The following is a 26,386-nucleotide window of genomic DNA, read 5'->3' as shown; positions in this document are numbered from 1 at the left end:
CACTAATCTTAAAACCCTGTGAAATATCTTAATTTAATAACAGTGGCCGAGAGGATTTTGACTAATCAATTCATTCTGAAATTTAAAGTAGAAACTTCAAGTTATCGACTACTGAAGTGGCATTTGTATTTGCTTTTTTTCTGATTCAATAATATGATGAATTTAAAGGTCCAGAGTGTAGGATTTGGGTGGTATTTTGGCAGAAATTGAATATAATATGGTGTATAATCGCCTGAAACTTGCAATTGTTGTATTTTCATTACTATAGAATGAGTCATTTATATCTTCAAATGGAGTGGGTCCACCATGCTGTTTCTACAGTAGCCCAGAATGGACAAACAAAACAATGACTCTAAAGGGCTGCCTCTTTAAAGTCATAGATTCGAATCATTGTTTTGAGACCCCTCAGATTACTGGGAATGCATCAAATAGAGCTGGAGTTTTCTTTTTTTTGTTAGTCAGTGTGCTGTGGAGTTAGTGCTCTTGACCGTCACATTTGATTCAAGCAGCTGCAGCACGAAGGAGACACTTGGCACGGAGGGAGAGAGAGACTGTTCCTTTGCTTAGAAGTGGTGAATTTACAGCTCACAGCAACTTCATACAATACAGTGTCTGGCTTTTGTTGACATCTAGTGTCGGCAAAAAATGTTGCACATTTGCAACCAATTTTAGTGCAGCCAGCTTGTTTTCTATATTATGTCAATGCTGTTGTCACATTGAATGTCCAGCTGAGCCCGTTCAGACTTAAAACTCTGTATTGGAAACAAAATGACTCGTCAAATATTGAACTATCAAATCCGATTTGACTGACATAATTTTTAGCCCTAGGCTCTAGATATGGGCCATTTGCATTTTAGCGTCAGCCATAGTAGTTCTCCTACATGTCTAGTTAATTCAAGTCAAACTTAATTTGTAGAACACATTTAAAAACAACCACAGCTGCCCAAAGTGCTTTACAGTCTTAAAATACAAAACAGATGCAACAAAGTGTCAGCTGATCTACACCTACATGCAAAGAATTACAATGATGTAATGAAAGCATGAATGACTCGATATTTTTGTGGTGAGATAGGCCTAAAAGAGCTGTCAAAAAATTAGACTAAGTTTTTTAACATAAGATTTGACTGTATGATGCTAGAGGGCTTAGTAAACCAGCAGAGTCATCTAATCGGTCTGGTGACATGGGAGAAGTTTCAGTGGGTGGCAGTCTGCAATTTCACCTCTAGATGCCACTAAATCCTACACACTTGACCTTTAAAGTTATACATGGCAGGATATGTAACCCCTCTCAATCATAATTTATGATACACTAAAAGTGTGTGGTGGAGTATTTATGCGCAGAGTCTCTGCCCTCTATATTCTCTTATTTTCTTCTTATTTTGCGCAGTTCGTGACATGTCAGGACTTTATAAAAAGGTAGTGACCAGGTATCAGACTTTAAGCAGCACTTATCCAAGAGGAAGCTATGAAAATCATAGACACAGGGCAGAAAAAAGTGCAATATACTGAAGTGAAATGACAGTTCATTCCAAGATAAGAATGAATCTGTGTTTGAATTTAACTTTCACTCTTATTGGTGGAACTGTTTACCAACAGTAACCAACATTTCCTACATAGAATACCTTTAAGTTGTTGAAGTGGAGTTCACCAATTTCATATAAAAATTCCATGGAAGGTAGACCTGGATTAGTTTTTGGCTGAAAAGAGAATGATCAGGAATCAATAGCTGTTACTTTATACTACACAAATGAATTGTCAAACCATCATGAAATACAACTATGGATTATGTTGCGCCCTTTCAAATAAACTACAAGACTTCAAGGGGAAAAGGGTTTCCTGTGCTGTCATTTCCCGTCTGTGACAGTTGCATGTGGTCAGAATTGATCCCAGGTTGAAAAGCATTTGAAACGTTTTAACAGTTTACGCACACACACACACACACACACACACACACACACACACACACACACACACACACACACACGCACACACATGCACTCTGTGTCCAAATGTTATGCAAACTTTGTTGTGCCCTATTAGCCCTTGTATCCGGGTCACGTTGGGTTGTCCCGCATCAAAGGAAGAGGAAAATAAATCACAAGAGGGACAGAGGCTCTCTTCCACAACCTGCTGGGGACAATTATATGCAGACGTTAGCAGATAATCGCCGCAATAACAGATATATTTTTGGTAAGGGTCATCAAGTGTGATGAGATGTGTTCAGAAACACAATTAGCTCTGCGGGTCATTCATCCATGTGCATCATCATAATCATATGTAACTGGGAGATGAAGAGGAAGACTTTGAGATCATCATTAATTATCTGGCAAATAGTCAGAGTTTGAGTGCAACACTTAGATTCAGCAATCATTACCTCGACTAGAAACAATCACAGCCTCCTTATTAGTCTGAATCATTATCATGGTAATGCACTGTTCCTCACTGTGCTGTAATGAGTGTCTGGAAAAAGAGTTGAGTTCCCCAAAATCCAGACTAATGTCCTCAGTGTCATAGTGTAAGTTACAGTGCAGAAAAGTGGTGTTAATTTATGTCATCTGGCATTAAAAGTGCAACAATCGCTAGATCATTTATGACTCATAAAATTCAGCATTTAGTTGAGTTAATTCAGAGTGAAACTTGACGGCCAAGTCAAATGTTGAAAGCCCAGTGTTTTCAAGTGTTGTGATGACATTTTTATAATCAATATCCTTGTTATGTTCGTTATTTGTTTTTAGAGTATCAATGGGTTTTTCCATTATCTCTTCAGGGAAAGTGCTGTTGTGGTCACTTTAGAATGAAACATGCCTTTCTTTGACCTCTCAGAGCCAGAACAGCTAAAAAGTAAACGGAGTCTTCATTGTTCCCTCCCCCCCCCGCTTTTTATCAAGTCCTTGTGACATTTTTCTTTGTGTGTGCGTATGTGTTTTTTTTTTTAAACATTTTTCCTGAGTATGTTTTTCTTGGAAGAAGACAAATGGCGAGTGCGAGGAAGGTTGCCTTTGAACCTGACAGGAACAGCTTTCTACCGTAGCGTGTGCACATGCAAATCCCTTTGTGTGTGTGCGTGTGTGTCTCTGAGAGGACACAAGTGTGTACTCCGGCTTTTCAATTGTGTTTTTTTTCATGAGTACATACATATATATGTATGCATGTCCGTCTTAAGTATGTGCATATGTGTGTGTAGGTGTGTTTCTGTGAGCCAGATGAGTCGCAGTGCAGGGTCTGGAAAAGTGTAGTGTGTTAGATTAATTGAGCATGGCAGAATTATGACAGCTGTTTACACTAGGAGCCCTACGAGCATTTTAGCACACCTTTTAGCCTTGAGTGCACTGGCTGACAGATGGAAGGCTTTTTCCTTTCAATGTAGTGGAAAGCCTGAAAACGTCATCCACCAAAGGACTGACCTTGACGCTGAACCCAACCCTCGCTCTTTGAACATTAGTCCATTGAAATACCAAGTTAATGAATGCGTACTGGAGTGTGCATCTAATTAGAAACAGGTCAAAGTTAGCAAGATGTCCGTGCAATCACCATTAGCCGGCCACTTATTGCAGGCTCAGGTAGCCTAATCGATGGAAACAAAGGCATTTGAGGGGACAAGTGTATCGAGGCAAAGATGTGATCATCACTATGATAATCAGCTTATAATTTCACAGCAAACTAAAGGCAGAAGAGGCAAATATGAAGGGTATTTGAAGGCATTTGATGCACAGATCCTAGGAGCAACTGCAAAGCAACCTTTACAGGCTGGGTGTCACAGATTGAGTGTCTCTTTGTGGATGGATATAATTGCCAGAAAGCTCATGGTTACCCTGATGTTAGCAAATCAAAGGAATAGCATGATGTTGTTGTTTTTTTTGTCCAATTTTCAATATGCCAAAATAAGAAAAATCATTTTGCCGATAACCAAAATCCAAAATCGATATATCCACTGTTTTTCCAACCTAATTTTAATGAGCATGAAATCTCTTTCGATTTCACATCATATTATGCATAGTGTTATTACGATGGCTCATTAGATGGGGACATGAAACACAGTGCTTTTCAGCGCATGTAATATTCATTAGTTGTGCAAAATAAGAAAAATACTTCCAATACGATACAATACTATTACATACAATTTGATATAATATAATTTATTGTCCCCGTAGGGAAAATTGTTTTTGACTTAGATGCTGCACCCGAAAAATGCCTTCACAGTAACAGCAAAACAAACCAGTCCAAATTTCACATACAAAGTACTGCACATACATTGCCCCCCCCCAAAAAAACAGACCCGTAAATTAGTTTTTTAATATCGACAGAAATCAGCAAGTTGGCCAATTCTGATATTTCATCTGAAAGCCAATATCTGCCGATACCGATGATGTGCCGATATTATCGTGTATCCCTACCCAGGAATGTATTGAGTCCTGCTCCTTTTTCAGAATCACCTGTGAGCACACAGACTTTCACAAGCTGAGATGGACCTTGTGAGGCATGTCAAGGTGCTTTGGAATCTTTGCACACTTTGGCCAGACTGTATGGATATACGCACATAGTCACGAACACGCATTAAAAAACACACACGCACAGACACGAACTTGTGTGCCTGCGCACACGTACCTCAACAAGCGCTAAACAAACAAGCAGTTAACATTCAGAGATCCCCTAAGAAGTGAAAACACATTACCATGCTGAAGCTGACATGCATGGTCCAAGTGAAACAGGAAAAAGGTGTTTTGGTGCCTCTAGAAAAACAAGGCTTTAGCAGAAAACTAGCCTTTTCTGGCTACCCCACTGGCAGGGGACATTCACACGAACGCCTTTAAATGCGCTCAGTGTTCACGAGAAGCCTATACAGAGAGATTTCCATGGGGTCTCCCTTAGCTAAACATGCACTTAAACCCAATTTCCAGGACAACACTTAGATATGAAAAAATACATATCATATTAATACATATGCTTCCTAACTACATTTTTAGTCTCTCTGGAAATAACAGCTTTCGTAATATTTTAGAATGATCTGTAGAGTGCTCTAGTGTACACTTTAAAATTTAGTTACTATATTGACCAAAAAATACTGAAATAAAGTTATCATTAAGGATCATGTGCATGTGGCTTGTAAAGATTGAAAAATTTCCTTGTACTGGAAAGAAAAGATATGGACTGCAGGTGGCCAATGTAGGATGCTTTTGACAGCTGCACCAAATTCATACCTAAAAATAAAGGCATGCACACATTAACTGCCTTTTTTCATTCTCTCTCCAGGTCTATACGACAAATGTTTCTACGCCTCCAGTGACAGAGGCTGGCTGCTTGGCATCCAGGCGGTTAGTGAACATGGGAATCGTGACCCCCGCTTCTTCTTCTCCCTTAAAACTGACCGTGCTCACAAAGTGACCTCCATCCACTCCAACGCTCGCTATGTACCCAACCAATGGGCACATGTGGCGGTCACATACGATGGTGTGTACATGAAGCTCTTTGTCAATGGTGCCCAAGTAGGTGTCAGTCGGGAACAATCGGGCGATGTCTTCAGCCATTTGACCAAAAAGTGCAAAGTGCTGATGATTGGGGGGAATGCACTGAATCATAATTACAGGGGGGCAGTGGAGAGGGTGGGCCTATGGAGGCAGGCCAGAGGGCAGAGGCAGATTGTCAGAGATATGCAGGCCCATGAGGACCCCCAAGATCTACCTCAGCTGGTCATACGTGAAACATTTGAGCACCCAGGCCGGAAGTGGCTGACTGTAAAAGATGGTAGCTTTCCTCAGCCTGAGCAGGGGGGAGTTGGACGATTAGGGTCTCTGGGTGGTAGTGGAGTTGTAAATTCAGAGGGATTATTGGACACAACGCTAGACCCTCCAACTTGTGGTCAAACTGTCTGCGACAATGTCGAGGTCATCAAAAACTACAACAACCTTTGGACCTTCCGTCGACCCAAGAAAGTACGATATCGCGTCATAAATGTTTGGGATGATCCAAGGACAAAGCCAACTGTATCAGACCACCAGATCAGCCTGCAGCACCAGCAGCTAAATGATGCCTTTAGCCCCTACAACATCACCTGGGAGCTCAGCATTCACAATGTGACCAACTCGGCCCTTCGAAACCGCTTAATCCTAGCTAACTGTGATATCAGCAAAGTTGGTGATGATGCATGTGACCCAGAATGCAACCACCCACTGACGGGGTTCGACGCAGGTGACTGCATGTCGGGATATCGGAGCCGTTGCCCTGAGCACAAACAGGGGAATGGTGTATGCGACCCTGAATGTAACTGGGAGAATTTCTTCTATGACCTTGGCGACTGCTGTAACCCCAATGTGACGGATGTGACCAAGACATGCTTCAACCGCTCTTCTCCACACAAGTAAGCCCTCTTCTTCACATTTTGCATGTTACCACGTTTCAGCACTGGTAATCCTCTTTGGTGGTTGTTTAATAAACACAAGGCTTAAATTCACCAAAAAAGCTTTAACCAACCACAGCATTCTTTGCTTAATTTGATACATTTTTTTGGTTGACGTGATTGAATAATTTTGGTAAACCAACTCCACACGATGGCCTCACATGTCTAGAGTAAATCAAACACAAATCTTTCCATACATGTGTCCCTGAAGAGAGGTTTTAATGTCTAGTCCTACTGTTTCCTGACCATTTGGGCTGAGGCTCAGTGTAACATAACTCCCAGCCTGTGTGGCCTGGGAATTCCTCTGGGAGCAGCTAGTCCAATCTAGCCTTGGCCTGGTTCAATCAGTGTTCCACACTTAAGCAGGGCAAAACAAACGCAACCGGATGACTTCCCTAGTAGCAAATGCGCAGGCCAGACCGCTCATTTTTGTATCAATTTTTCAACAACTCTCCCCACCTTTTTCTACTCTGTGTCTCCTATACCCAATGGTCCTAATTAAGCTGGCTTGATTGGAGAACGGAGTTGGCTTGGAAAGAGTGACATTCTAAACAGAGAGTAAGGGCAATTAGAGGTCAGAAAAGAGAGTCCAGTATGGCTTTTACTTCTAGCAATGGAAATAATTTCAAAGACATGCCAGGTTTCTTCAGGAAACTGCTGAAAAACATGTTTCCTAGACAGACAGGTATGGGTCCCTAAACGTGGTTGCCTGAAAGAATTTTCCAGGAAAACTGTGAGGAGCTCACCCCACTTGCACGTAAATACCAGTATTACAGAATCTCCTAGGTGTACTGTATATCATGCAGGAGACAATGTGGTTTTATACTTTAGGAGAAAACAGAGACCTTCATAAATGCATGCAAATTTTTGTTTCTGTGGTAATGTCATCGTGGCTTCTAGATGATGAGTAAAAGCTGGCAAGAAGAATAAATCTCTGGAATTCTGGATTCGCTGTAATAAGTTTTGTGCCAGACCTCCAATAGCAGGATTGTTTGTTTCTTGGTACACTGAAACTCAACACAGTAGACTGAGACATTTTTGTGGACAATGCAGGGGGTCTTTACGGTTACGCCAGAGAAAGAGACAAAAATGAACGAAATTCCGATGTTTGTCAGGATTTCTTCTTGCCACTGTCATGTGGGGACAAGCAAAAGGGAGGAAAAACGAGTAGACCCAGTGTGTGGGATTGTTTGGGTCTTTCTGATAGCATGAATCAAGGAAAGTGGGCTGTTTTCAATCATAGTTAAGCTGGAAGCATTGTCTGTTTGGCACAATCCCGTTGTTTAAAATGACCGCAAAATAGCTAAATAATGACATCTAATTAACAACATGAGAGGGAGAAAGCAGGTGGGTTTGCTGTTGCTTCCATCTCTCAATTCCCATCACATCCCTTCCAGCTTAGTCATCATTAGACGCTCATTCATCAAGTGGCAGGCAAACTACTCCATTTAGACATCAGCCATTGGCAAAACGCTTGCTGTTGCAATGTTCAAACCTCCCTGCGGGCTTTTGAAAGATGGGCTTGTGAAAGCAAGGATACCAGCAAGAGAGAGAAAGAGACAGACAGAAAGAGGACAAGAGAATTCTCTGTCTAAAAAAATAGATATAATCTCCCCAAGTGGTTGCTTATTTTGCTTTGATTATGGTATGTCTGGAGAGACTTGCAGAGAGCTGCACTACAAACAGTTTGACATTCCTCCTTAATTATGGAATTCTGGATGAACAATGTACCGCATATGCAGGGGGAACAATGGTTGTGAGGTCCTGCATTTATTTTTGCAGCGTTTGCGCCTGTTACCACTTACGTGTAGTGTTTTAAAAAATCTGGCTAACACAGGCAGCTCTGTGGTCCTACAACAGTCTCTCCTCTAAAAAATACCATTGATAATAATCCCCCCTCTCCCTCCCTCTACATTGGCTGAGGGAAATATTTTGCATTGTTTTCACAGCCCATGGTTTTGACACTTCTTATGGTTTTGGTGGTATTTGATGTTATCTGACAGCATTTATTTTAAGGCTGAACATTCTTATGTCTGGAACAAGGGACATCTGAAATTGTGGCTGTAATTTATACACTGTGAATATACATTATGTGTGCAGAAAGGCAGAAAACAATTGGCAACCCTGAAAAGGTTGTTTGAGAGGCTAATGTGTGTGCAGTGGTGCCCCAAAAAGTTTTTCAGCAGAGTGGCCAGAGGTGACCACAGAAACTCTTGGGGTGGCACACCAAAACCAAAAGCCATGACTGAATTTCATGAATTTGATTATGCTGCAGACGTTTATTGTTTAGCTGAAAACTGTCAATATGGTAAGTTAAGGAATGGCATGCTGAAATACTTTATTTATATATTTATATACTTTCTTATTTAGTCTCTGATATGTAAAGGCTAGGGATAACACATTAATCATAATGCAATTTTGGCTGCTGTGTTTAATCTTTTTCTCTTGTGATAAAAAAAAAAAAAAATATTTGAAGCTCAACTCTAAAGCTGGACTGTTAATTTTTTTCTGATAAATAAAAAAAAAAAACAAAATAGCAACTTCTGATTACACCATATCAAATTTAGGCTTAAAATAATAACTTCTGGTGAGGCCACACCCACTCCCAGTTTAAGTCCCACCCACTTTTATTTGATCCCCCATTCTGAGTACAGATAGGGACACAGGTATTTTTATTGATGGTGGCCGTGAAGCTCGTGGGTGAATGAAAATCTGATTGGCCTGTAGCACAGAGACGACAAAGGGAAGTGAAATTTTTAAACAAAGGGCTAAAGTCAAGAGGGGTGAGGTGAAAACAAACTTGCTACATGAGGTAAGGTTGTTTCTGCTAAAGAGCTACTGAGCTCTTTAGCAGAAACATTTCCTGATGGGTTGTATTGTTAACTGCCATGCGGTAAACATGCCTTGTTCTTTCAATATAAGATTGTGTTGTTAATGTGCTAACTGGCTAACTTGCGTCATGGTGGTCCTCAGGTTTCCCGTTTTGAATGATGAATGCAAACAACTGCTGTTTGCTGGTATGGAGGGGTATTTCCTTTCATGCAGACGCAGAACATATGTGCTAGTTGGCTGTAGGTTTGGTGTGTTTATGTCTAACTTTTTGGACAAATCACAGCGACATGAGGTGACACAGCGGTGGGCTTTCATCACTGCTAGTTCTCTGATATCGGTTTGGTGTGCCTTGGCCTTTAAATACAGTAATGTTGGCATCATGCCCCGCCCCCGGCCCAAGCTGAAGGCCACAAATGCCAGTGTGTTTGACCGTCAGTGACAGATAAATGTAATATCCAAGCAACTTGACAGAAAATCAATCCCATATTATCAGAACTCATTAGATTTAGAAGGTTTTTGTGAGTAACCAAAATTAAAATGTTTTTTTGGAAACACCTCCCAAAATAAAGCAAGATAGATACACAAACTTTGGTGGATATTAGGACTATTTCAGCTGCAATATGTTTTTGGGAAATGAAGTTCAGGCCTGGCTTTATCAGAGGGCTAACAGGTCATCTGTTTTCCCCTGGCCTCTGTCTCTCCTTCCCTCCTGAGTCAATACCTCTCACTGTGGCAGGTTAATGGATGGACCACCCTTCCTCTTTCCTTCACTCCCTCTCCCTTCTGTTTTCCAGCTCCGAGTGGGGAGCTAATCTCTGTGGCCCTTGACTTGGGTGTTTTACAGTTGGTCGTCTAAACCTTAAGCCCCCGTCCCATAAAACATAATGGAGTGCTTGGGCGTAAATACCAGGAGTTTGCACTTCCCCTTTAAAGCCATAGCGTACTTATAAAAGCACCTGTTGCTGAAGTTTCACCTGCACTCGCATGGGACCTGATAGACGTTTTTCTGCTTATGTCGGGGACTAAGGGGAAATTGGAGTAAGGAGGGGCTTTACTTGAGCCGCTAGGCAGACAGGGGAGTTGCATCTGGCTATGATCGGATAATATGTAGCCAGATATTGTAGGTGGTCTTGAAAATATGACACACCGGGGAATTCAGTTGATAAAACCTTGGAGGGGTCACTGTGGTTCAAGGACAGCACTGATGGTGTATATCCAAGTACTTGATTAAGAGCTTCTCAGATAGAAACTGTGAAAACATTTGGACCATCCCATCGTCTATTCCACATGTTTCTAAACCTTACTTCTTGACACCAGGATCTCTTGAGCGCTGACACAGTTTCTATGCATGTGTCTTCATTGGAAGGGGAAAAAATAATCAGTGGAGTAAATTAGAAGGTTAAAGAGGAGAGTGCAAGTATAGTAATAAAGGCAGAGTTGAATGATGGGTTTAGGGGCTGTGGTGTTGACCGACTTGATGACAGGGGCGCCGAGGGCCCCCTCCAATTTTAAAAGTGTTCTTGGCCGTGAGAACGTCATTGCCATGCCAGCTCACCCCAGCTTTCATACTATGCTGCCCCAGACATATGTATACAAGGCAATTTATGGGCTTATATGAATTATATATGAGTGTAAATGGATGAGGTCATAATCCCCTATTTAATATGTATCAGATATAAAAGCATTAACACGGCAGTTTGAGCTGTTGAACGCACCCCTGGATCTCCCTACAACAGATGCCCTGCAGTGATGCTTGAATTTAGCAAAACTGGGTTTTCTGCACTCACCTTCTCTCTCTCCTTCAAATTTTCTCCCTCTCTAATTCTCTTCCTTTAAGTCTTTAAAGTTTTTTTTTCCCAGGACATGTCTGAAAAGTGGTGTGGTTAAATGCATGGAAAATCCTATCTTTCCCAAGTGGCTCATCTCAGCTGAAAAAATGTATGATGGGAGGCAAGAGAGAGGGAACAGGGGCTATGGGATGGGGAAATAGTTGAGGGGTGTGTGTGTGTGTGTTTGTGTGTGTGAGAGAGAGAGAGAGAGAACCCCGGGGGCGGGGTAGGCGAGGAGGTTTGAGTAAGATGTGGATGGACAGATAGAAAGAGTGTGTTTGAAAGGGCAAAACTGCTCTGACGACAAACACATAGGGACTTCCTAAAGTGGCAGCAAAGCTAAGCCTTTACCAAATCTTTACGAGCTTCAAAATAATAATGATTAAAAAATAATTATAAAAATAATACTAATAACTTCATTTATATAGCACCTTTAAAAACAGGGTTTACAAAGTGCTTTGACAAACAAGACATAGCAGAAGCAAGGCGAGGTTTCTTGCAGAGGCAACATAATAAGAGTCAAACAATAATGCTGAACTAAGGCCAAATGAAATTTAAAGTAGAATTAAACAAGAGATGACAGGCAAAAATATATCAGAAGGAAGGCCGATGATAATGAGAAATAGAGATAGAAACAAGTACAAGACAAAAATTACAACAACAACCCATACCAATTAGAGTAAATACAATTCAAAGAATTTAGGCAGTAAACATGGAAATAATTGTAATAATAATAGAATTAAACACAATCAAGACAGAATGAAATAATGAATTAAAGGATTAATTAAGAGACAAACTAAAACAGATGAATCAAAATAGACGACATCACATAAAAGCAAGTCTTTAAAAGAAGTATTTAAAAGAAGTCACTCATTCTGCCAACCTTATCTCCTCGGGCAGGTCACTCCAAAGCCAAGGGGCCCTGATGGCAAAGGCACGGTCACCCTTAGATTTAAGCCTTTGACTTTGGAACAGCCAGAAGGGCCCCACCTGAGGATCTAAAGCTGCAGCATAGTTCACATGGGGTCAGCATTTCTGTTATGTAGCTTGGGGTGAGACTCAGATGAGCTTTAAAAGTTAAAGTAAAATCTTAAAATCAGTTCTAAAATGTACAGGGAGCCAAAGGGGAGATGGCCGGATTGGAGTGATGTGCGTTTGTCTGTTAAAACCTGTACAAAGCCGAGCTGCTGCATTCTGAACTAGTTGGAGGCAAAACAAACTAACAAAACTATCCTAAAAAAACAAACAATAAAAAAAACAGAAATATGCACACACATATGCACATGCAGACACACAAAACAACTTTTTTCCCCCCATGAATTATTCTTTGTCTGTCTGCTTGATACCTAAAATTCCCCCTGTTCATAAATCCACCATGTAATGCACATTGTATTTGTGTAACAGGGCCAAGAGTGTTAGAATAGTTGAACTGAGATTAGTAAATATCTGACCCTACAGTAGAACTGCTGCTCTTCATTGCTGACTCAATAGTTTCAGCATCAAACCCCTTGACCCTACCTCCCCCCTATGCATGTCCAAAAACTCTGGACAAATATTTTCTAAGGAAATAATGAAATTCCAGAAATTATTAGGAAGAAGGACCTTATATCATCTGTTCTTCCTCACCCTCTCTCCTTGGACCTGGCCTCAGTCGGTGCCCCCAGTTGCTCCTGCACAGGCTTGAAGAAAGCATTTGCTACACTGAGTCCTTTATTTAAAACGTCTGTTTTGAGGGAGCGCTGCGTCTTCACTCAGCAGCTCCTTGTCCAACTTGTGATTTGAGGCACAGAGACTTGTCCAACGAAAGGTTGTTGAGATGTTATAAAACATTTTGTGTAGCTGCATATGAAATGTGCATCCGCGGTAACCCTAGCAGGCTTGTTGCGCAGCGGGAATTAGCTCACTTGTTCTTCCAGAGCACCACCAAACACCAGTGTTACTTCTAAATTGCTTCCTTTAGGCTACATTGAACATACGCAGTGAGACAGCTAGGTTTTTCACTCAAATTTTAATATTTTATGCAGATGTGTGCTTTTGAAACATAGACCTATTAAGCAAAAGGGAAGAAAAACTGCAGCTGGACACATTTTAAAGACTTATTTAATGAATTTTAAAAATAGTGAGTACAAAATAGATTCTGCAGGTCTAATAACATAGTTTGATGGTGGAGTCTTGACACCAAATAAAATAGTCTAATGATCTAATAAAAACAGAAGTAGCGATTAAAATTTCTCTTATTGAATGAAAACTGGCCAATAAAAAGAAAGCAGCTTAAACACTGAAGCTAAAGTGGTACCACTCACACAGTTGCACTTCTTTTGGCAACCAAATGCTCCACTATAACTCTATCATAAAAGATCAAATTAGATTCCCCCTACTTTAAGCTGGTTTTTGCAGATATCGTTTTTGTTGTCACAGAGTAATTCATCATTAATTCTGTTGCATGCCAGTGAGTCTCTCTGAATGTAGTTTTTCCAGAAAGTAGTTGAATGAGAGTAGGCAAAATTTAAATGTGTAGGCTGTGCTGTCAGTGATAACCGCACTCCTTTAGCTTGTGCGCTAAAGAAATCTTCCAGTGGAACTGTACCAACTTAACCTTACATAAATTCAAAACATAGTGTAAATATACTTTTATTTGGAGTCAGCTGTTGAGTGGGAGAGCAAATATAAATAGCACATTCTAGGATTCTGCACTTCACAAAGGTTTGAGTCTTTGAAATTTTTGCTTTTATCCTCATATTTACCTGAGTTCACCCTAAGTGGGACAAATGTGATTTGCACTTTAAATAAAAACAAAGCTTGATATTACCTCTTGCAAAATTATGTAGCACAATAGCGCAAAATGAAATTGTATGTTGAATTGTTGAAAACCTAAGTAAGAAACAGGGTATTTGGTGTTTTATCATGATATGGAAATCATGAAACATTGCACAATTGAAAGTGCATCTTTTTAAAAATGAGAAAAAATAAGTTTTTACAACAGATGTTGAGTGATCTGATCATGCAGTATAAGTCTAAATAAACCTTGCCAGAGAGCTGTACCAAGATAGCAGCTCAGATTTGACAAATCAGTCTCTTATCATTTTGCAAAGTGTTGTCACTGATGGCACACAGAGTACCATTCCCATTCTTGATCTCATTTTTACAATGCCATAATTCATCAACAGACACAGAGTACCATTCATCAAAGAGTGCCAGCAGCATGAAGTTTATTTGTTCCAGTAAGAGATTACAGTGTGGTATTTTACAAGATAGTACACATTTAAGCCAAGAAGAGGAACAGTGAAATCACTTTGTGTACTCTTTTGCTGTGAGAAAACTCTCAATACTGTATAGGGTCAGGTGCAGTAAAAGTATGTTTTACTTAATGATCTAAGCACGTACAAAATAAGAGTACAAAAATTAAGGCGGGCAAGTGGGTCATACAAACTAGGCCAAAATATCTGAGGAGGATCTAATTTGTGACAGTAGATCCAATTTCATGTTTTGTTTCTGATGGTATCCATCATGTATCTATTCCCAAAGCTATTTAAAGCCAAAAGAAAAGGAATAAACAATCACTTCAGACTATGCAACAGATTATTGACTCTCAAAGAGATGACTGAGCTTGTTGATGCTGTTTTCCAGGACCACCAGCCAGGCTCACAGAGAAACACTTGTTTGATACGTTCATAAAATGAGTGACAGTTTCACTGCTGGAGAGATATGTCTTTGTGTTGAATGATTGCAGTCATTAGTGCTGCCGTTAGTATCCCCAGGGCCGAGACAAAACATGACGTCACGGATAGGGAGACATCAGAATACCTGAACAATTAACTGAAATGCTGAAGTGAAGCATGCTTGAATGAGTCAGACTGATCAGAAAAAAAATGTTCAAACACATTATGGGCTTTAAATGCAACCTAAATAAGACAACAAATTGACCCAAAGTTGCTGCGCTGATACAGCAGCTTCATTTAATGGCCACACTTTCAGCCCCTCATTTATAGTATAATACAATATTCTATGTAATATGTTATATGTAAGGTTAGTGTGAAAATTTGCATTTGTAAAAGGAAATACATATAAGACAGCCAAGCAGCTGATAATTTCACTCACGGCTCCATTAAAATGAAAGAAAAGCTTTTTACTGCAATTTGACCTGTATAACCATGAAAATCATAAAGCAGCATCACAAAAATGTTAAAAAAAAAATCTCTACTATTTTTAGTCTTACTGTTAGAATTGATTTATTCCCACCAGCTCCTCTTTGGTGCTTGCCCTGACATCATTTAACTGTATGTTGAAATTAAGTGCACTCAAGCGTATTGTCAAAGACAGACAAAATTATGCAAAAAGAAAAAAAAAGGAATTGTACTGGTATGATTCACACTGTCTTCCAAAATAAAACATCTGACATCATCATGCAAATAAAAACATTGAGGCTTGGCATTTCATATCTCCACAAATGAGAACTCTAAGAGCGTTACACGCCCATAGTTGCATATTTGGGGTATTGTACTGTTTATTTGCCTCTTGCACTTCCTAGACAACAACATCAACAGCATGCTCTGTAATCCCCCTGTATTACACAAGTGCAAGTGAGGAGGGATGGCAATGAACTGATACCATTCATAACTGCTCTACAATCACTGTGCTAGGACTTCTAGACAAAACAGTCTTCAATCAATATTTTAAATGTCTTTAAAATACTAATACATGGGAAGTAGGGTTGTTATGATGTTTTTTTTTCTTCTGGTGTTATGCTGTAAAGTCCCACAATAAAGGGTAGAAAAAAACCAAAACCCAATAATTTACCAATTGCCCCCCGCATTAACATCACCAAAAATAATGTTTAATGTTATGCTACATATTTGGGTATTAAGTAGTTTTATTATTTATATGATAAGTAATTGATATCAGTCCATGTGTTTTCCTTAAAGTTTGTCCTTAAATTTCATTTTTCAGTGGCTTTAAAAAGTCTTAAATTCCACTTGACTTTAAGTGTAGGAGCCCTCCAAAACTGCCAAACATCTGTTGGTCATGTCAAGGTGAAAACCTACTTTCATAGCAGGTTATATCAAAAGTCTTTATTTGTTTGGGGAGATATTGGTTAAAACACCAACTGATTTCAATCCCACAGGGTCAATTATTTCAATTCAGCCTTCATTCTGTGGGTTTAAGGGCCATTGCATTTGCAAATACAATTAAGGAAACATGTAAATTCAACAGGGACCTTATTCTGAGCTCTGTCATCCTGAAAGATAACACTACATAAGCTCTTTTTTGGCCAGGAATACTGCTGCTATTTGTAAAACTTTGCCTTGGCTGAATCTGCATTCACTTGGAAGAGACTCTCCTCATTGTAAAGCCATTAACTTAATTTGAAATACACTTTTTTCTTGTTTTTTTTATTTTTTTATTTTCCAGAGCCTATTTGGATGTGAAAGAGCTGAAAGAGATTCTGCATTTGGATGGCTCAACTCACCTGAATGTCTTCTTTGCCAATTCTTCTGATGAAGATCTGGCCGGGGTTGCCACTTGGCCCTGGGACAAAGAGGCCCTCACTCATTTGGGTGGGAGGACAAACAACAACACATGCATGCATGCACGCTCATATGCACACACATCCCCTCTTTGGCAGTCCAGATTGTTGATTTGAGTAATTACAGTTCAAGCCCCAAGCAGTTTCGGTCTTCGTCACAACTCTAACAGGGAAGAAGGTGATAATGAAGCTGAGGAGGCCCATTAATAATGCATTGTCTGAATCTTACTCGAGTTCCATGATTACTTTACACTACACCAGGAAGAGGCTGTTGTGTGTGCACACTCACATGAGTGTTTGCAGTGTTTACAGTGTGTTTCTGTCCATATTTTCTCAGGCGGGATTGTGCTGAACCCTTCTTTCTACGGTACATTTGGCCACACTGACACAATGGTCCACGAGATTGGTCACAGTCTTGGGCTTTACCACGTGTTCCGAGGTATATCGGAGATCGAGTCGTGCAATGATGCATGTTTGGAGACTGAGCCCTCAATGGAGACTGGAGATCTGTGTGCGGACACCAACCCTACTCCCAAATACAAAGGCTGCCACGATCCTGAGCCCGGCAATGAAACCTGTGGCTGTCGGCATTTCACACACACACCGTTTAACAACTACATGAGTTATGCAGGTGAGATGGAGCCTCCGCATGTGTTTTGTTACATATCCAGGGTAAAATGTTACAGTTACACCTCTCACATGAAATTGACACAGAGATCACCGTAGAGGAATTTGTTGAGTCTGTGTGCATACTGAGACAGGTGTGGAATTTGGCGGGGACGTTTCATGGGAAAAACACAGCGGGGGGCACATCCTTTTATGTCACTTATGCAAAAGTTTTTAAAAAAATGTCATCGTACTTCAAGGGATAGTTCAGAGTTTTTGAAGTGGGGTTGTATGGAGTACTATAACAAACAGTAGATGACAGTCGACAAGACCCCAGTTGGGAGAAACAGGCTGCAGTCCAACATAGAAGCCAAGCGATACACTGCTGTGGAACAGTCAAAATCAAAGTGTATTTAAGCTACCTAAAACAATTCTACCTCAAAATCAATATCAATTAAAGTGTATGCCATATTGAGAGCATTTCCACTGCTTTACCTTGATGTCAGATACTGATTTCTGATGGGAAAATTAAACAGTTACATTGCTGTCTTCAAAGCCAGACTCCATTGAGAAAAACATTGATTTATTATCACTGAACACAGGAGCTGCTGGTGTACCATTGCTTTGTTCCATTAGTTTGTTTGCATTATTGTGTGACTTTGGCATTTAAAAGAGTTAGTTTGGATTTGCTGAATTCACACAATAAGACAAAATAACTAACTAATAGGAGCAGTAGGAGACCAGCAGCTCCTGTGATCAATGAGCTAAAATTACTGTTTTTTTCAGTGGAGTCTTGGGGCTTTGATGAGAGCATAGATGGGGAACTATGCTGACTTAAAGGTAAGTAGTGAAAATATTCTCAATAAAGTGTACACTTAAACTGATGTTGACTTTTTTTTTTTAGGTGGGACTTTGTTTTAGTCGGCTAAAAAAATGTTTTGTTGCTGACCCCTCCACCACAGTACATTGCTTAGCTTCTGCATTGGACTCCAGCCTGTTTCTAGAAACTGGGGACATGTCGATGGACATCTACTGTTTGTAATACACTGACTTTGGAAAAGCACTCCATATAACCTCACTTCAAAAAATCTAAACTATCCCTTTAAATGGGTAAAAAGATACTGCTAAATACAAACAGGTGGTATATTTTATTTATTGGAGCTATACCAGTTGAATAATTTCCTTCCTTTTCCTGTCACTGATCTATCAAAATCCTGACTCCACACTCTGACCTTCCACTTCTGTTTCCTGCAGACGATGCCTGCACGGACTCCTTCACGCTAAACCAGGTGGCTAGGATGCATTGCTATCTGGACCTCATCTACCAGACCTGGCAACCTGCCTCCAAACCTCCTCCAGTGCCAATGCCACCCCAAGTGGTAGAGCAGCATCATAATTCCATCACCCTAGAATGGTTTCCTCCAATATCTGGACACTTTTACGACAGGTGAAATGAGCTACATAGGTTGCCAAACAGATATGGGCTGTGTATAGTAATAAAGTTGATAGAGGTTTATTGCATTGATTGTTTGAGTTAATATGGGGAGTAATTTAATGTTTATTTTTTTACCAAACACCGCAAAGTGAACCAAATAATTGGAATTTAAAAACTTTGTTGAACTTGCATCATTTGAACTTACTTACATTGCTGTATCTTTATATACTGTATAGATAATGTGTCTTTGGCCTGTATCTAAGTTGGTTGCTGTTCCTGTCTGTTGGTTTCCTAGAGAAGTGGGATCAGTGTGTGATAAATGCACTGAGGGGAGAGTTCTACTGCAGTACGCCTCCAACTCCTCGTCTCCACGACCGTGTGCCCCTTCTGGACACTGGTCCCCACGAGAGGCTGAAGGTACAGTGCAATACTATTTACTTTACTAAGTGAGTATTAGGTGTCATAGCATTGAGCACTGTCATTGTAAGGTGGTTGTTGTTTTACAGATTGTGGCTCAAGTGTACCTTCACATAGGCTTTGGCGGTCATTACATCTAAATACAATCAGCCCTTTCCCTATTAAACTCATTGTTTGTAGTGTAGTGTAGCGCTCACCACCAGAGCTCAGTCCCCAGTCTCTACTGGTGGAACAAGCAACCGAGCTAAAAGAGACTGTGACACCCTTTGGTAGACGCATAAGTTACAGGATTGTAAACAGCCAGTGGCCAGCAACAGCAGGGAAAGACCATGGGGAATAACAGCATGTTGTTGTTTTTTTACATCTAAGTTGGTGAATTAAGGATTTATTTTGATCAAACCAGAGCTGGTGATTGTTGGAACAGTGGACTTACGCACTAGATTATTAGCAAGACTAACCAAGATGGTTTGGGGAAGTTTTATTTTGTCTCTGTTGAGTTTGAATAGAGTGTGTTTCATGATGAGTTAACAATGCAATTAAGCCTAGTCAGTCTTCTGTGACCAAGAACGTTGAATTCAGTAGTTGACAATTGTATTTCTTTGTTAAATAGGGAAAATAAGTGTGAGAATATTGCTTTTCCTAACATTTTGTGGGTTTCTATTGTGTATTTATTAGTCTGAAAAGCTGAAAGTGACTACTGCACTTACAGTGGGGGGTGGATATGACTTATACAACCATAGAGCATACTCTAATGAAATTTCAGGAAGGTATGAAGGCTTCTGTACTGCGTAAGTCTATCATTATAGAGACTTATCACAAAAAAGCAAATATTTCTCCCTCCTCATATTTTACTTAGCACTAAATCTGTTGGTTACAAAGAGCTGTTGCTACTAGAAGCTAATTTAATATACAAGCAATGCTGCATTTACCTTTTACCCACAGTTTACAGCATGATAACGTGATTTGAGGTTTGCCTTTTGTTTATTTAGTGAGTCAATACTTGAGCATGCAAAATTTTTGGTGACTGACTCAACCTCAAAACATGCAAATGACTCACTGGATTCATGACACTTAGGCCGTGGGACAACATGGAAGGATCAGGGGGGTCAATCCCCAATGGATGGTGCTGTATGGTACCACAATTCCCATATGAGGGTTTAGGCCCAAAACCAAGTTCAAGGATCATGTCTTAGCTGCAATTCCCCCTTTTTTAAAACTCAGTTTGAGTATTTCAGAGAAATACCCTACATGCTGAAATTAGTGCTACTTTAGTAGCAAATCGGTGAATCCATATTAGAACAACTATAACTATAACTATAACTGTCTACAGAGACAGACATTTGAGATGAAATATTTAAGTTATAAAGATAATCATTGTCTCCTCTTTATGCATTGCGCTATATATAGGCTACACTTTCTAATAAGGTCATTTCCAACTAAGGTCTATTATCCATCCATTACTAAATCTCAAAGTCTGGTTTGGCACTTACACGCACTAACCATCTTCCTCATTTTCCTAGTCCTACTACTAGGCATGATCATTAACAATGATATCTGATGTGAGCACAAATTCAAAAGCCAGTATAGCCATACATGCACACAAATACCATCTTGCCCAAGTGAAACATGCAGATTTTTTATGTGCACACACACACACACACACACACACACACACACACACACACACACACTCAAAGGTCATAGCATCTGTTCATATGCTGCGCAAACCCATAAATACTGTGCCAAGACCCAAGAATAACTGATGCGTAATGTGGGTAATGGTGTCATCTGCTCTTTGCCATAATGTCGCCTCCTATCACCTGCCAGCCAACATTTGTATGTAGGGCCTGTGTGGGCAGTAAATGGGCTGAAAATGGGCCCTATATGGGACTGTCCACCAATTCCATATTGGCCCCATTCCAATTGCCCTCATGGGTGAGTTTACCCAATTGGGCCCAATATGGGTAATGCTAGGGCTACCTGGGTACCAAGTGGGTATCTTACCTGGAGCCCACAGTGAAGCCCATCTATATCGGCAGTTGGCATCGGGCCATTAGAGAACCTATGGATAATCCAATATAGGGCCCATTTTTCTGCATTTGTGATGGGGCTCAGTAGCAATGGAAGCCTAGCTAGATAACATCTCTGCCAATTCTCATCTCTACGTGCACCAGTCCACGTAACTCAGAGCTGCCAACTCTCACGCATTGACCCCAAGACTCACACAATTGACACTTTTCACACATGCTCACACCACATGTCCATGTTCTGATGCAATGAAAAACAAACTTATAACAAGTGAGGTTGCAGCCTGAAAAGAGGACACTGATAAAGAAGACTGAGCTGCACAGTGTCAAACCCAGTCAAGTTAGCTGATGCTTGGATTGGATGCACGTTTATTGATGCTGTACAGTGCAGGTACTTGGGGCTGGAAAAAAAGACACAGAAAGACAATCACAGCAATAACTCCTCACATGATATATACCAAATACAGGGTTCCCACATAAACACATTTTACCAAATAATTTTTAAAAACTTGCCAAAACTTCCATAACATTTTAGTTCATTTCAGAAGCTTTATTATGTATTTTAAAATCGCAAAACACAATGGTCACACCCCTTTTAAGGGTGACAGAAAGCCAAAGATAATATAGATGTCAATGCAATTTGACGTCTGTTTGGATTATAATTTTGATTAGTTTATTTGCATTAATTTCTTGTTGAACAAACTTTTGATTCATAGACATGTCTAGTAATTTAATAATAGTAATTACAAAAACAATGTATATTCAAAACTTTTACCAAGCAATTCCAAACAATTTCCAGGTCTGAAAAATAGTTTTTAATAATTTCATGACTTTTCCAGAAATTTCATGACATTGGAAACCCTGCAATTAAACAATCAGCAAAGAAGTGCAAATTTTATAAAAAACCATGGGCAGCAATGGATTTCAGCTTAACATGTCACTGACAATGAACAATACTGTACAAGGAAAGTCAACTCAAATTCTATTATATACATTGAAAATGTACTCATTTTTTATTTCAGAAATTTAATAAATGTTTTCAGAAGTTTGCTCAAATGTTCACTGTATTCCAGTTCAGGCTATGACCATGTAAAATCTGAAATAATTAAAAACAGGAAGAAAAAACTTGCGGCCCGTAGTGCTGGATTTTTCCTTAGGCTGATGCAGTCGCATGCCATGGCAAAGGTGTTAAGAAATGACAAATACACCAATCATGCAGTAAAATACATGGTGCAGGTAAAAAAAAGGAGCATGTAATTTTGAAATTTACATTTACTATTGCATACCGAAAATGCATTTTGAGCCCATGACAATAACAGTGTACCATACAATTAAATTTAGAAAAGAATCTTGCTTGTTGCTTGTGTGTGTGTGTGTGTGTGTGTGTGTGTGTGTGTGTGTGTGTGTGTGTGTAGATGCTCTGTAGATTCTGAAGTCACTGAACCTTGCCTTCACACTGGCTATAGTGTATGTACGAGAGGCAAGGCAAGTCTGGGCTTGTCTAACATGCTGTGTGTGTAAACTGTACTCTATTTTCCCTCTTGGAAGGGGTCCCTGTTTGTGGCAGCTCCCCATTCCCTGTTACCTCTGCTTGGGCCAGCTTCTCACTGGATACCACAGCTGCCGTTTCCTGCTGTGATGGTGCATATGTGTCCAGCTTCCAATAGAAACTCTGGCAAACTACTGACTCTGAGATATTAAAGTATTGGCATATTAACTATTGGCATAACATCCTTATATTGGAAGATAAGTGCGTTAACACACACACTGACTGTGTTCATTCATCAGCACTCATGCATACACATGGCACCTGTTATTTAAGGACTCGCTGTGTCCTCACAGTACTTGACTGGGAAACACTGGCGTGGTCAGAGAGAGCCAGAGTACCTCTCATAAATCTTTACTACTGTGCCCCGGAGAAATATGGCTCGGGGAAAAAAAGCAAAAATTTAAAAAAAAAAAAGGCAAAAACACACATGGATATGGATTCAGGGAGGGGGTATGAGAGGTTGGGTGGGGTGGAAACCACCCAAGATAGTTAGGAGAATTGCATGTGGTTAGTGACATTCACAAGGGAGGATCCTGGGTTGATTGAAAACAGCAGTGTGCATGAATGGAAGTGAAAGGTCCAGGATGTGTATATGTCTGTGGTAATGTATGTGTGTGTGTAGCTCTATGTGAACACACATTCCTGTTTTTTTGTATGCGTAAATAGAGCTGCACTTACGAAATAATAATTTTCACATGCATTTGTAATACATGGAATGTACAAAATGTTTGCTTGTGTGTAAATATGTATGGATTTACTCAATAAGCCTTAACAGCAAGCATATGTGTGTCAGGATTTGTCTGCCACGCTCCGCGCTCCAAACAGGGATCACTAGCCAATATGACGAAAATATGTATAACTGTTACATAATGTGTGACTCAAAATGTAAAGTCAAATATTTTTTGACATTCTCTTGTGATGCATAATTGCCATCATGTATAGGCTCTTTGGAGTCACATTCTCCCCAAAACCACTTTAACTCTTAACCAATTGGCTCATCCATTGGTTTTAACAGTCATAATGATGTTTTTTGACTGTGTAATTCCCTGGTAGCAGTTTTGCTATTTTTACCACTACTATTAAATAGCTAATTCCTTCTTTTTTCCTGTAAAACAGTCGAACCCCAAAAAGAGTCTGTGAAATAGAAGGAAGATATGCTAAATTTCTACAACTTGATTTTGACCAGATTAACCTGTGACAGAGACAGCCTTTAAACCTTGCATTAAAATGTGTCCTGTATCCAGATTGTATCTAGATATGATTTAATCTGGTTAACACCTGGTATAAATATGTGTCTTAAGCAGTGGTGAAAGAAGAATTCAGGTCCTTTACTTAATAGGAAGTACTATTACCACACTGTGAAAATATTCCGTTACAAGTCCTACATTGAAAATTGGTAAACGTAAGTAAGTCTAATCAGTAAAATGTACTTATAGTATTAAAAGTAAAATTACCCAATGCAAAAAAAATAATTAAATAAAAAAAGAAAAGAAAAAGAAAAACACCACCCAAACCTGCAATTATTAAAGAAGTAGCATAGTTTTATTAAGGGAACCTTCTGTCTTAAAAAAATTGGTTTTTCCAATTTGCTATCATCCGCTTCTGGTCATTACCTTTCTGATTTTCCTTTCTTCCTCTCAAAAGTTTGCCACAGTAATACTGCTCTTTGTTTTCTATCAGTCAAAAGAATCTGTAGTGAAAGTTTTTCTTACTTAAAAAAAAATCTAGGAACCCAAATTGCCTTGAGAAAGGTAAGTGAATGTAACTCTTCTTACGTTATGTTTACTTTATATCTATTTGTGCGATTTACTTAAAATTTTGTAGTATTTGATTCAAGTCACCTTTAAAATGACAAGTAATTATTCTTTCTAAGTAATAATATCAACTTATGCAACCAGAATGATTTAACTGCATAGCTGTGTTTACGTGGTAGTATTTAGGAAACTCATTGCATATGAGGTAAGCACAGCAAAGAATGACCAGTTAGAAGATTTTTTTTTTTTTTAACAAATGCCATTTTGAGCATCTTAAGTGTTTCTGGAAGCAAACAAAATTATACAATCAAAACAAACAAACTTTTAAGCCTAAAACATCTTTAGAAAAGAAGAATTATTCAGATTTTATTTAAAATTTCAACAGGATGCCATGTCATCCCATTTTATTGCATGTTTTATAAAGCATTTTATTGTATTGCATTAAATAGCAATGCTCAATCACGCTTCAGTCAACTTGCCAAATAAGTAAAACTGTTCAGTTAAGTCTGACTAACTTGGTTTACTTAAAAACTTATGTTGCTAAGACTTACAAAGAACAGTTTAATTCACTTGTCACTTTTAAGTTGCAGCAACTTCACAAAATTAAGTCAATACAACTGAAATTTAAGTAAATGTAACAATAAGGTATGAAATATACATGATTTAAAACTAATAGTTATATGTACTTACCTTTATCAAGGCAATCGGTTTCTTAGATTTATAAACTAAAGATCAGCTTGTTAGTTTACAGTGTATCCAAAAGTAGCACCTGTAGCTAGTGCTCCATGTGTAAAAAGAAAAAAAAGTAGACAAAAACACCAGCTGCCAGCAACTTTGACAGATTAACCCCTGAAATACCTTGAATGCAACGTGATGTGACACTGATTCCCAAGCTGTTGAGTGTCCTTTGCCTTCATAAAGTGTGTCTGTGAAGTGTCTCTCTGTTTGTGTGTGTGTCAGGGCAAAAGGGTGAAGGGGGTTGATTTCTGCCTTTGGAGTGAGGAAGTGTGTAACAGTGTGTGACAGTGAGTCATTGATAGTGAGAGCCAGAGCCAGACACTTCTTAGAAAGCATAAAGCATGCATGCCCGGACATATCCCTGTCTGTTTATTCATCCGGCTCTCTGGACTTTTTGTGGATCGGTATGATTCTCCAGAGCAGAAGGATTATGGCTGGATAGTGGGCAGGCACCAGCATCAATCCTAGAGTTATGCTCTGCCGATTAGTCATTTTTCTGTAAGTCACATTGAACATTGATCACTCTTGCTTCTGTACAGTATCAGTATTTTTTCTTCACCTGTGCATGAAAAAGATGAGGCTTGAATGGCTAGCACATTTCTGATTATGAATTCCCACTTGTCTAATGTCCAATTATCAGATGACTTAATAAACAGATAATTATTAATTGGGAGCTGTTTATAAATGTGGCAGAAAAAATGACCCCAGCAACAGAGTACATCACTGTCAGTTCAGTTTGTACTAGATGCTAATGTCAAAGGTTACAGTTACATAAAATTAGTAAAAGAACAAAGAATAAGTGTGAAATATAAACATTTCGTAAAATAAATTTAAATATGTAAATGTGATAATTAGAGATATATTTTTCCCTAGCCTGCCTAAAAAAAATTCTCTAGACATCTTTCCCTAGCTTTTTTCTTTTTTTTTCTAAATAATTGTCTAAATACTATAATTTCTTGCAACATGTGGAACATTTCTTACCAAGTTACTCATTGCCCATTTCCCAAGTTTTAGAAAGAAATTTCACAAACTTACTCAGGGTCCAAAGGTTTAAATACTTGTAAAAGGCATCTGAAAGCAGCACAAGAAAACAGATGTCACTCCGGGTTCAAAGGGTTAACCTAGTGCCAATTACTCTGCATGGATACCTAATGTATTTTATGTAATTTTTCTAGGAATGGGTGTTTTTGTCATCAGACTAATACCCAGATGGGATCTGGTAATCAACAGCGAATGAATGGCTCATATTCAAAGCCTAGGTCTGGATGGTCCAGTCACCTT

General features: G+C 39.4%; 1 protein-coding gene across 1 annotated transcript in view; it reads left to right on the top strand.

Moving 5' to 3' along the window:
• pappaa (pregnancy-associated plasma protein A, pappalysin 1a) overlaps nucleotides 1–26,386 on the top strand; it is a 120,640-nt gene that overhangs the window by 3,637 nt on the left and 90,617 nt on the right. Inside the window, exons 2-6 of the mRNA XM_088071170.1 lie at nucleotides 5,251–6,355; nucleotides 16,465–16,610; nucleotides 16,917–17,210; nucleotides 18,440–18,632; nucleotides 18,916–19,037. Coding sequence (XP_087927296.1) covers nucleotides 5,251–6,355; nucleotides 16,465–16,610; nucleotides 16,917–17,210; nucleotides 18,440–18,632; nucleotides 18,916–19,037 — 1,860 coding nt within the window. The remainder of the gene's footprint in view (nucleotides 1–5,250; nucleotides 6,356–16,464; nucleotides 16,611–16,916; nucleotides 17,211–18,439; nucleotides 18,633–18,915; nucleotides 19,038–26,386) is intronic.

The sequence above is a fragment of the Plectropomus leopardus genome, chromosome 20 (assembly GCF_026936395.1).
Source record: "Plectropomus leopardus strain MGB_pleo_1.0 chromosome 20, ASM2693639v1, whole genome shotgun sequence".
Taxonomy (NCBI): Eukaryota; Metazoa; Chordata; class Actinopteri; order Perciformes; family Serranidae; genus Plectropomus; species Plectropomus leopardus.
Note: the sequence above shows the minus strand (reverse complement) of the source record. Positions and strands in the feature narration are given on the sequence as shown.